The sequence below is a fragment of the Silurus aristotelis genome (genome assembly GCF_946808225.1).
Source record: "Silurus aristotelis genome assembly, chromosome: 5".
Classification (NCBI taxonomy): Eukaryota; Metazoa; Chordata; class Actinopteri; order Siluriformes; family Siluridae; genus Silurus; species Silurus aristotelis.
Genome location: NC_139578.1, coordinates 20,575,431 through 20,587,468, shown reverse-complemented (window position 1 = coordinate 20,587,468; position 12,038 = coordinate 20,575,431). Strand labels below are relative to the sequence as shown.

General features: G+C 36.4%; 1 protein-coding gene across 1 annotated transcript in view; it reads right to left on the bottom strand.

Moving 5' to 3' along the window:
* pcxb (pyruvate carboxylase b) overlaps positions 1–12,038 on the bottom strand; it is a 193,423-nt gene that overhangs the window by 123,598 nt on the left and 57,787 nt on the right. Inside the window, exon 9 of the mRNA XM_083541256.1 lies at positions 10,658–10,820. Coding sequence (XP_083397382.1) covers positions 10,658–10,820 — 163 coding nt within the window. The remainder of the gene's footprint in view (positions 1–10,657; positions 10,821–12,038) is intronic.

Sequence of the window (12,038 nt, the reverse complement as noted above, 5' to 3'; positions counted from 1 at the left end):
TTTAGATATTGTTTTTCGTGATGGGTATTGTGTATTTAGAATATGGTGTGCAAGTTGATTTTTGCTGGTGATTCATCATGGCAAGTCATTTGGGTTTTATTGTCATTGCTGCACACTGTGGACCTAAAAAGTCTACACATCCGCAGTTCTTTTAATGTAAAAAAATAAATCACATGAGATGATTTTCCATCGTTAATGCTGTGATAAAGCTCCTTTCTCCTTTAAATTCAGCACTCAAGCATTTACCATATCTTGATTTTGCAAAATTATTTGCCATCTCTTTGGTAATCATTTCCTTTTTTTTTCAAAAAATTTAATCAAATGTATTAAATATTATTTATCAAATTGTTGGAGATTTGTGTGCAATTGACAGACACCTGTGTTCAGAGCAACTCACAGAAGTGAAAGGACTTATATAATCATTTATGCAACTGAGCTTCCTGCAGTTTCCACTGCCCATTCAATAGCTTTTAGATCAGGACTGTGTCTGGGCCATTCCCATACACTCATCATTCATCTTCTGAAGTCATTCTTTTGTTGACTGGGATTTGTTCTTTGGGTCATTATTGTGCTCGAAGGTGAAATCTTTCTCAATTTTCACTGTCTGACAGAGGCCTGCAGATGTACCAATATATAGAGCTATTCGGACCTATACCTCTATTATAACTAGAGCTCTTGTCCCAGATGAAAAAAAACAGCCCTATAGCGCAATGCTACCACCACCATGCTTTACCATGTGTACAGTGTTTATATGCATTGTTTCTGCTTTCAAAATTACGAAAAAACCTACCCTGGTCTCACTTTTCCTTTCAGAATTTAGTTAAGTTTGAATTTTCTTTTCTTAGACTTCTATCTAGTTGTCCTTCCTCATAGACAACTCATGAAATATATGAGATTGCTGTCTCATGGAACATACCTAATAAGCTTTTTTCTTGTCCTTACAAAAATTTTGAGGACACATCCTGTTCTTGTTCATGTCACTATGGTGATTCCATTTGCTCCTCCTGTAAATGAATATCTTTGGTTTTCTAAATTCTTTTAGCACACTCTGTGAGCTCTCAGTAGACCATTGGTTCAGAAGTCAGTGAAACCAAAATGACGTCATGAAAATGTTACAGACCTATATGGGCTTTATTTAGGGGTTAATCAAAATCACTTCACTAATGATAAGTGTGTGAAAGTCACTTGAACATGAGTTTAAATAAGTTTGGTTAATTATGAGCACAGTCAAATTATAAAAAAGGGGTGCACAATTATGATGCCAGAACGTTTTTCATCCTAAATTTTAAATAGTTGTGTTTTTTTCTTTTTGGGGGTTACTACTGCTTTCACACATTACTGCTACACTTTAAAGGTTGAAAAAACTGACATGTTTTAAGCTGCTCCCATTCTTTACATTGGAAATTACAAAAGCCTGTGATTTAAACAGGGGCTTGTAGAATTTTTGTATATCCACTATAACTTAATATATCTAAACTTTTTTCTTTCTCTTTTTTTTTCAAGACCACAGTGTGACGCACAATACGGTATAATGGCACGCAGTGCTATGTAATAAAAGAAAGTGTTAATGTAAGTGTGAAAACACAAGGCAACTAGACCTTAGCTGAAGCATTTACACTTTTTCATCCTATGCTTTTTCATCTAGTCGAGAAGACATTTCACTAAAGTGTAATTAGTACAATGCACAATTACTTCTGTTAGCAGTTAATTTAACTTCGCACTGTCTTCCTTTGACTATGCAGCCTTTGAACTGTGAAAAATATACAGGCCCTTGTTTTGTGACTCTATAGTCTAGTGACTAGTGTGTGTATAGATCCAAGATCATCAGCATTTCCTTCAAAAAAATATTTAATTTCAACCCATTTGGCAACAACAACCATGCCAAATCACTGAAATCAACTTGTTATTTAATAGCTTGATGTTTAATGTGAACAATAACCTCTTGGGCCATATGTGGACCTATGAACAAATGATATGGTGTACAGGTGTTGCCAAATAAAAGTGGTCAATGCAGTTCATCATCTTTTTTCTATACTTCATTCGTCCACCTTCAGACTGTAATGTGCACCCAGAAATCATAGAGTAATGTAAATACATACAGGACACTATCTAACATAGAATTTCAACAAACACCTATTGGAACATCTTGTATGTTTCATATGTACAGAACTGTGTAATTATCTGCGCATGCGTTGGGGAGCTTTCACCTGTAATTACTGTGTTATTTGGTCTCTGTTGAATAATTGAACACAAATTTGTTTGTTGTGGCAGGTTAATGTGTGTTTGGGGGTGTGTGAATAAAACAAAAGCAGAGTGTTTATTATGGTCTGGTGTTTGGTGGGCCATTAGATACACAGTGCAGGTGTTAACAAAAATTATTAAACAGTAGCTTTGTTAAGAGAATTACTCTGGTTCAAGAGAGAGGAGTGGATAAAAAGATGGTCGAGTCTACTGGTCTAATATTCACAAAAAGTTAAAATATCTTCGCTAATGTAATGTACATTATATGTGAAATACTGACAAACCTGAGTAATTATATGCATACAATGTATGTAAAACCAGAGTGTGTGTGTGTGTGTGTGTGTGTGTGTGTGTGTGTGTGTGAGTGTGTGTGTGCGCGTGCGGTCTAAGTGAGCATTTAGTATGATGAATGATTTCGTCCTGACCCTGAACCTTAGCCGACGGCCACTCTTCATTGTGGGTGTGTGTGTTTCTGAGATAATGTGTTCCAGGGATAATGATAACACCACTAATAAATTTGCTTTTACACTCTTTTTATGCATACATTTGCATACAGCAAGCAAAACATGCAAAGAACGTAACAGTGCATTCCAGGAACCTAATATTGCATTAGCGATTCCACATGAACCAGATTTAATTATTGTATTATTAAATGTACACTTTAATTTTCATGATAAACTAAAGGTTTTTGTGCTCGAAATATACTATTTGTAGACGTCATGACTACTACAGTACACATATTGAAGAGAATAATAGTTGAATGACCCAAGGTCTGCTTTTATCAAACCCAAAACTCTGTAAGGTGCAGATGTGTTCCGTTAGCTTAGGTGGATGTATTTGTCAACCGTATTTGCATGTGGAAAAATTTGAGAAACTGAGCTCCTTTTAGTTTAGCCCTTGTATGGTATAGTAACTATATAGTATATGGTATAATAACAATGATGTAATATAAGATGTCAAGGATGGTACACAGGCTAAAAGCTCAAGATCTGTTTATGCTAATGTAAAAAGTTAAAGTTTATTTGTTTTAATTACAATTTGAATTGAATGACACAGAAATTGAGCACTACTGCTCCCATACTGTGCCTATGCACCAACCACCTAAATACCAATTATTCCCTAGTGACAGATAAAGTTGGCCAGAACTGGGCAATTGTTAATTTGTTATCAGTATATACTTCTGTAAGCAAACCTCCAGACTTTCTTACTCATAGAAAAAGTAACTTTTCTGAGAACAGAATCTGCAACTGAATTGACTAGACTGCACCAAGTCTGCTAATCACAGATACTTTTTCTTTTTCTTCTTCTTCTTTTGGCTTCTCCCATTAGGGGTCGCCACAGTGGATCATCTGTCTCCATAACCTCTGTCCTCTACTTCTGCCTCTTTCAAACCAACTACCTGCATGTCTTCCCTCACCACATCCATAAACCTCCTTCCTGGTGGCTCCATCCTCAGCATTCTCCTACCGATATACCCCATGTCCCTCCTCTGCACATGTCCAAACAATCTCAATCTCGCCTCCCTCACCTTGTCTCCAAAAGGTTCTACATGCGCTGTCCCACTAATAAACCCATTTCTAATCCTGTCCATCGTCGTTACTCCCAACGAAAACCTCAACATCTTCAGCTCTGCTACCTCCAGCTCCACCTCCTGTCTTTTACTCAATGCCACTGTCTCTAAACCATACATCACCACAGGTCTTACCACAGTCCTATAAACTTTCCCTTTCACTCTCACAGATACCCTTCTATCACAAATCACTCCTGCCACTCTTCTCCACCCACTCTATCCTGCCTGCACCATTTTCTTCACTTTTCTAACACCGGTACCTGCACTGTTGACCCCAGGTACCTGAACTTTAGATTTTGGAGAGTGGTTGTTGGCATTTGTGCTTATTCAGATACAAAGGCATTAGTGAAGTTAGGAGGTTCTCACAGGGTATTCAATATGGCTGAGGTAACATAGCAGATCTTTCCAGATCTTCCACTCCAACCCATGTAAATTGTATCTGCATGGAGCTGGCACTGTGCACCAGGGCACTGTCATACTGGAACAAGTTTGGGTCTCCTACAGTAGTGAAGTGAGGGGGAAATTAAATGCTACCCCATCCAGAAACATCCTATACAGTTGTGTATCTCCAACTTTGTGGTAACAGTTTTAAAAAAAATATCACATTTGGCTTAAAAAGTCAGATGTTGCAATACTGTTGTCTACATAGTGTATTAAAGCGTATACTGTATATTTTTAGGAGTTATAATTGTGCTTCTTAAGAAGCTTGTGCATACTTTGCAACTGTTCCGTTCTTTCTGTTCTATTGCCATTCAGAAACGCTCACCAGCACAACTCTGATCTACTACTGCTCAGATGTAAATGAATGCTGAAGTGTGAGCTCTGCTAATATTTGCATATATGACACATTATGACTGATGATGGTGTGTGTTTCTGTGGTGCTGAAACTTTAGTGTTTTATTACTGTGTTTGGATAATTTCATTGAGTAATGTGCATGCATAACAAATACTCTTTGAGCGCATAAATTAGGTAAATTAGAATATGTAGGTGTGTGTGTGTGTGTGTGTGTGTGTGTGTGTGTGCGTGTGCGTGTGCGTGTGTGTGTGTGTGTGTGTTTGTGTATTATACTGTATTGTGAGTGTTATACTCCTGGAACCATTTAGACAGAGGTTTGGATATTGTGTCTGGTTTATAAACTATGCGTCAGTGTGTATTTGTAAATTGCTATTTCCAATATATTTCTTTAGGAAAGGATCTATAGGAAAGAATATAATGAAAAGAATGAAAGTGATGGAGAGAAATGGAGAAAGGAAAGGAAAGTAGAGAGGATTAAGGAGTAAAGTACATAGTAAGAGTGAAAAAAATTTAAATGCTGCCACAAATATAACATGTATACAATAGACCTGTGTTACTTCTCTTATCATAAAGAAAAAAGGAAGAATGGAGGGAAACATATGACTTTATGTGTTCGTGTGTTTGTGCGTGTGTGTGTGTGTGTGTGTGTGTGTGTGTGTGTGTGTGTGTGTGTGTGTGTGTGTGTGTGCATGTCTGCACATGCTCTATAGAAGCAACACTTCACTGCCGTCTATCCGTCTATCCATCAACATGTCCCAAATACATCACCGGTTGTAGCTGCCTATCTCTCCTCTGCTATCCATTTGTCCATCATGCAGTCCTCCATCTTGTTCTAGCCTTCACAACACGAAAATACAATCCTTACCTACTATATCCCAGACTGTCTGGCCTGCTCTCTGCATGCCCATGTGTATTATTGTGTTAGGATAAGGGCTCCAACCCTCCCTTCATCTCTCTCACTCCAAAACCAATGAAGATATGACCTTTTGCAATAGAGCAGCTAAAGACATTTTAAGTGCTGTTTTATTTGAACAAAAGATACTGAAAATAAGTCCTTGCTCCCTCTTTTTCAAGTTGTATTCCCTCTCTCTTTTTTATTCTTTCTATGTCAGCCCTTGATAAAGCTCTTCCCCTGCCTCTTTGACCTCCCATGAGCACTCATGCAATAACTTATTCATTCGCTGCTGAATTTGTTCTGTTTGGTTATGCATTTTTTAGCTATCTTATTTCTTTATTATTTTTTAAGAATTTTTTTTTTATCTTCCTTAGATACGCACAGTTCACTGCAGGCTTATGTCTTTATGCACAATTTGCTCCCTACATTGTAGTACTTTTTCATGTGGAGGGGGAAATGAAAGAGGGCTGGGCGAAGGAGAAAGAGTCTGATGAAGTATAAGGAGGAAAGCAGGGAATGTAAAAAGCCCAAGGTCAACTGGGATTGCAGAGGCAAATTTGTCACTTTTTAATTGGAGAACGGAAAAAAGGTAAATCTAAACTGTGGGTTTGAGTGTGTGTGTGTGTGTGTGTGTGTGTGTGTGTGTGTGTGTGTGTGTGTGTGTGTGTGTGTGTGTGTGTGTTGTGTGTGCGCGTTGGGGGCGGGGCGGTGCTGGATGGGGGGTAAAAATGACCTTAACTTGTTCAGGAATAGAATTATGCCTGACATTGTGTTAAATTAGATTTGATTCATTAGTACAGCTCAAGTTGGGTCTAGTTAATAACTACTTATTATTTTGACAATATTATAGCACAAATGTGAAATATATATATATATATATATATATATATATATATATATATATATATATATATATATATATATATATATATATATATATATATATATATATATACAGTACAGACCAAAAGTTTGGACACACCTTCTCATTCAAAGAGTTTTCTTTATTTTCATGACTATGAAAATTGTAGAGTTACACTGAAGGCATCAAGGGCTATTTGACCAAGAAGGAGAGTGATGGGGTGCTGCGCCAGATGACCTGGCCTCCACAGTCACCGGACCTGAACCCAATCGAGATGGTTTAGGGGTGAGCTGGACCGCAGAGTGAAGGCAAAAGGGCCAACAAGTGCCAAGCATCTCTCAGGGAACTCCTTCAAGACTGTTGGAAGACCATTTCAGGTGACTACCTCTTGAAGCTCATCAAGAGAATGCCAAGAGTGTGCAAAGCAGTAATCAAAGCAAAAGGTGGCTACCTTGAAGAACCTACAATATGACATTTTTTAGTTGTTTCACACTTTTTTGTTATGTATATAATTCCATATATAATTCCACATGTGTTAATTCATAGTTTTGATGCCTTCCGTGTGAATCTACATTTTTCATAGTCATGAAAATAAAGAAAACTCTTTGAATGAGAAGGTGTGTCCAAATCTTTGGTCTGTACTGTATATATATATATATATACACAACATGTGCTGATAAGTAATAAGCTGATTCCTCTAGATATGGAAAATTGATGCCACAAATGTATGCTGTCTCAGTATTGTGGTGGAAAAAGAGCCAGACAAGTCTGTGCACTATGGAGAAATTAGAGCACCTCTAGAGACTCACTAATCACCTTCTAATGTTGAATCAACCATTAGTAATGGCAATGGGGAGAGCCCAGAATTGCACAGATAAGCAGATTTCAGGCATTGAGAAAGAGAGAGAGCGAGAGAAAGAGAGAGAGAGAGAGAGTGAGAAAGGGAGAAAGATGGAACAAGACACAAAAAGTTTTAAAGGGCATGTATGTGAACTACTGTGACAGTAATGGCATTTTCATATGAAAAATAAATTATTAATATGCCGTCAAAGCATCATATATGCTACATGTCAACCTTAAGTGAACATAACAGTGTAAGCTTATAACCCTATTTATACCCTAGACAGAACAATCTCAGTCTAAAAAGTGAGATTTTAGGAGATTTAAAATGGTATTTCATTATCATATCACATAAATATAGATTAGCAAACACAGAAGAAACATTTAAAACATGCCTTCTTGACATAGAATCACTTCCAGAGATGTGAATTACTTGGTTCAATGGAAATTGCTTGTCATGCATTAATATAAGTTTTATAATGATTAAATTTGTTTCACAGCGGAATGCTGAAAATTGATCATTTTATCACAACTATACAGACAGCTTCCCTGCCTCACTTTATTTACTCAAATAATTCCCATACTTATTATGTCCTAAATGTTTGTCTACTAGCATGTTTAACGCAAACAGAATGATATGTCATAAAATACATAGATACTAATCCAAATACTGACAGAGTTCCCTAATACTTCCACCACAAGGCTAACCACAAAGATCTAAAAGATAAGTCAATTGATAAATTCACATCTTTTTTTTTTTTATGAGGCAGAGTTAGCTTGTTAGCATGTTGTGAAAGTGGCAAGTGTAACACACAGAGGCCAGAGTGCCAAAAATATATGCTTAGTATTAAAAATACATTGGTAAGTATAAAGTTGACAGAGGTGGCAAGGTACACACATCCTTCAGAAGTACAGATACTTTTAGTTTTAAAATACTCTGGTAAAACTGAATATACATTTTTAGCTTAATTTAAAGTAAAGAAGTTTGGGCTCTGACTTGTACTTAAGTAAAAATGAGCCATTACTACTAACTGTTATTGTGTCGGGCTGGTAACTGGACGCCATGTCTTATAAATATCAGGGTTGTCAATCGATTTTTTTTATTTACCTGCCGAATATATAAAGAGTAAAGAAAGGACATTGTGAATATATGTGTGTTCCATTGAAGGTTTTAATTTCGCCTCTTTTATATTAATTTATAAATTTTGAGAGCCCTAATTAATATATTAATACAAAACAAATTTCTAATTTTGTTACCTAATGAATGTATCCAGGCCGAGCATCCACTATATAGAACACAAGCGGAAAAATTATGATGATGATCAGGTGATCATAAATGTCTCTGTTCTCAGTCATGTTTTCATGACTTGGCTGACTCCCTCTGTCTCATCCACATTACCCCCATATTTAATTTTTGCCCTCTGCTTTGCTCATTGTGAGCTTCGTAAACTAGTCTGCATCTGTGGTGTGTGAGAGCCAGGAAATAATACACCAGTGGTAGATTGAAAAAGCAGCGTAATGACAGGAAATAGGTTGATGGTCTGAAAACGGTGGGTTATGAGAAGAAAAAATATTGACATTTCACCAAATAGATTATAACTCAAGTTCTGTGTCTAGTTTGAAAATGTAAGAAGTATACAGTACAGATATTTGTGTAAGAATTTAATGAGTAAAAGTAAGAAGTTGTGCAAAAAAATCAATAATGAAGTAAAGTACTAATACCAGAAAAATCTACAGTAATTAAGTATTTGTACTTCGTTACTTCCCATTTCTGGTTTAAGACATACATTTAATGTGGCTGAATCTCTAAAGGCATTATATTTACCACACCTGATATATGATATGCTATAATGAGCTAAAGAGTTAATAATGAGGAAGAACAGAAAACCATATGGAATTCAAACTATATGAATCATTTTACATAAATTGCTGGTAATAAACCGAAATAAATATCATTAAAATTGCCAGGAAAACATTAATGTAGGTAATCACTGGCCAATTTATTAGGAATATTAGGAATGTTCTGCAAGAAGCTGGAACTTCTTGCAGAACAATTTCAATTCCTAATTCACCAATTATTTTCAATTCTTTACCACCATTATCAAATTGAACTGGTGACACAAGAGCAGATAGGTCCTTGGAATCATGTTATTCATGCCAAATTCTATCCCCACCGTCTGTGTACAAAAAAAATAAGATTCAGAAAAGCAGGCTGTTTTTTCCAGTTTTTAACTGTCTAGTTTCAGTTAACCTCTGCCCAATGCAGCTCCAACGTCCTGTTCTTGGCTGACAGTAGTGGAATCCAACATCATCTTTTGCTGTTGTATTTCTTTCCACCTCAAGGTTTGACTTGTGTGTTACGCATTCGTTTTTCTGCTTTTCACACCATCCTCTGCTCTAGATGCATTTGTGCACAAATATCCGAAAAGATCAGCAGTGTCTGAAATACTTAAAATACGCTGTGAGGAACCAGCAAACCTCCAATGGTCAAAACCACCAAGATCGCGTTTCCCTATCACGCTGATTCAATAAATAAACAAACAGTTGTCTAGATAGTTGTCTTTAATGAAGAGGCCAGTGAGGGTATAGAAATCAGAAACAGGGATTGTTAACTTTAATTATAAAACAATAATTTTGGAAAAGAAAATCTAGCAAGCCATTCTGCATGTAGACAGGGATGATAAAGTGATAAATAAATAGGATGCACTATTTAAAGAACTAACAATATATATATATATATATATATATATATATATATATATATATATATATATATATATATATATATGTACTCGTTGTACATGGGAAAGGATAAAGGCAAGGTAGCAAAAAGGTGTGGATGTTTAGGTTAATCCAACCTACAGTAGGTTATCACTGAGAAAATCCATTAGATATCATGACATGGACAGAGATGTGGTCATGACAACCATTTGCCAATCATTCTCAAAAGAGTGCCCATGATTATTGTCAAGGGGTGGAAATCACAACCCACTATTATAAAAGATATTATATTTGAATTAGGTTCCTATAGTTATTGTCGCATTTGACTTGAATTGAATTGTTTTAATGAAATAAAAAAGCAACTTTGAGCCTAATGTCAGCTTGAGACATTAGTGGGTTTTGTTAGAAAAATGTCTGGTTCCAATAGATTGCCAAAACATCACTGTGCACATTTAAATAATGAGCATAATATTTAGGTATTTGAATTTGATTGTATTCATAAATCTGTTGCTGAGCCATGAAATTTATTTTACAGTTAAAGGGGTCGCAAAACATTTCAGAACCCCAGCATTACGCGACTTAATTAGACTGTTTGAAAATGCATTTAGCAGCCTCTTGTAGTCTTCATTAAAGTGTAATAATAAAGGGATGATAAGTGTATAATGAATGTAATAGTAGCTCTAATTTATGCATACACTTCCATTTTTAAACAGCTTAACCCTAATCCTTTACCTCTAGTCGTCCTGTGTCAGGCTGGAACCCACGGGCCGGGTCCTCTGTGGTGACACGACATTGGATGGCACAGCCATTTATCCTGATCTTATCCTGTCTGAGTCCAAGCTCCGGAAGACTTCGGCCTTCACACACACGGAGCTGTGCATGAACAAGATCCACACTGAAAGACAGGAAGATAGGTGACAGTTACAGTTAACTAAATCTTTTATGTTAACTTTTTTGATCTTTTATAAATCCAACATATAGTATGGGTTATATATCAAGAGAAGATAATGCTTTACAAACTAGAATCTAGTTATATGAGAGTTTAGAATTAGCTTAATTTAATGGTCTTCGAATCTACCCTAGAGGTCTTAAAATCTTCAAATCTCCCCCAGCATAATGAGTCATCTGATAATTCAACCACTTACGCTATTTCAGACCTGATTACTCCATAAGGTCAGTCTAAATTAGATTTGAAAACTGTTAGTGCAAAAAAAAGGCTCATTTGTTGAAATATTACCTCCGGAAATTGCTCACAACAGACTGGGAACATGCAAGTGAGATTTAAATGACAGTTATAGTAATATCCTGCCAAAGAGTTTTAACCAAGTCGATGAACCACTTAAAGCTTCAGCCCACGGGAAAGATTCTGTGTGTGTGTGTGTGTGTGTGTGCATGTAAGGCAGCCAGATAGCAGCAAAAAAGATTAACATGGTAAAGAGATTTTTAAAAATTCATGCATATTCATAGGTGTGAGTAAGACATATGGTGGTACAGTTTGCTCTGTAACACTACAGTAAAAGCCAGCAGTCAAGCTAATGATTTGGCTAGCATTCACCTGCTAAAACACCTTTTGCCTTTGGCATAGCAGCCTGGATACTATTAATATCAGTACACAACTGACATATGAATACTACTGCATACAGATGCATTGCAGAACCTCATATATGGTTCTGGCTGCTTACCCATTGGAATGACCTTTGTAAAAAATTGCTGCATTTAGCCTCACAGTTCCAGTATAGCACAATGTCAAATGGCCACAGTATAATATTTTGTAAGGATTCAGATTAGGAAACACATCCAGCATCTAGGTCATTAAGAACATGTAAAAGTAAGAGCTGTGTGTAGTGTCTCAACATCAAGCTATAGTTATTGAAACTTTTACACTGCGATCGGTGTAAAATAGTGGCTAAAGTTATACACTTTATATACAGAAGCTACATACAGCGTTTTGTGATGCAACTACTCTGCAATAAGATTCACAGCAAGAATAAACAATGCACACATATACAGGAATGCACAGAAGAGAAGATAGCGCATTAGCAATGCACATCACTATCCGGAGATGTTTACATGCAGAGATGACGTGATGGAGTGCAATTCAATCTGTAAGTTG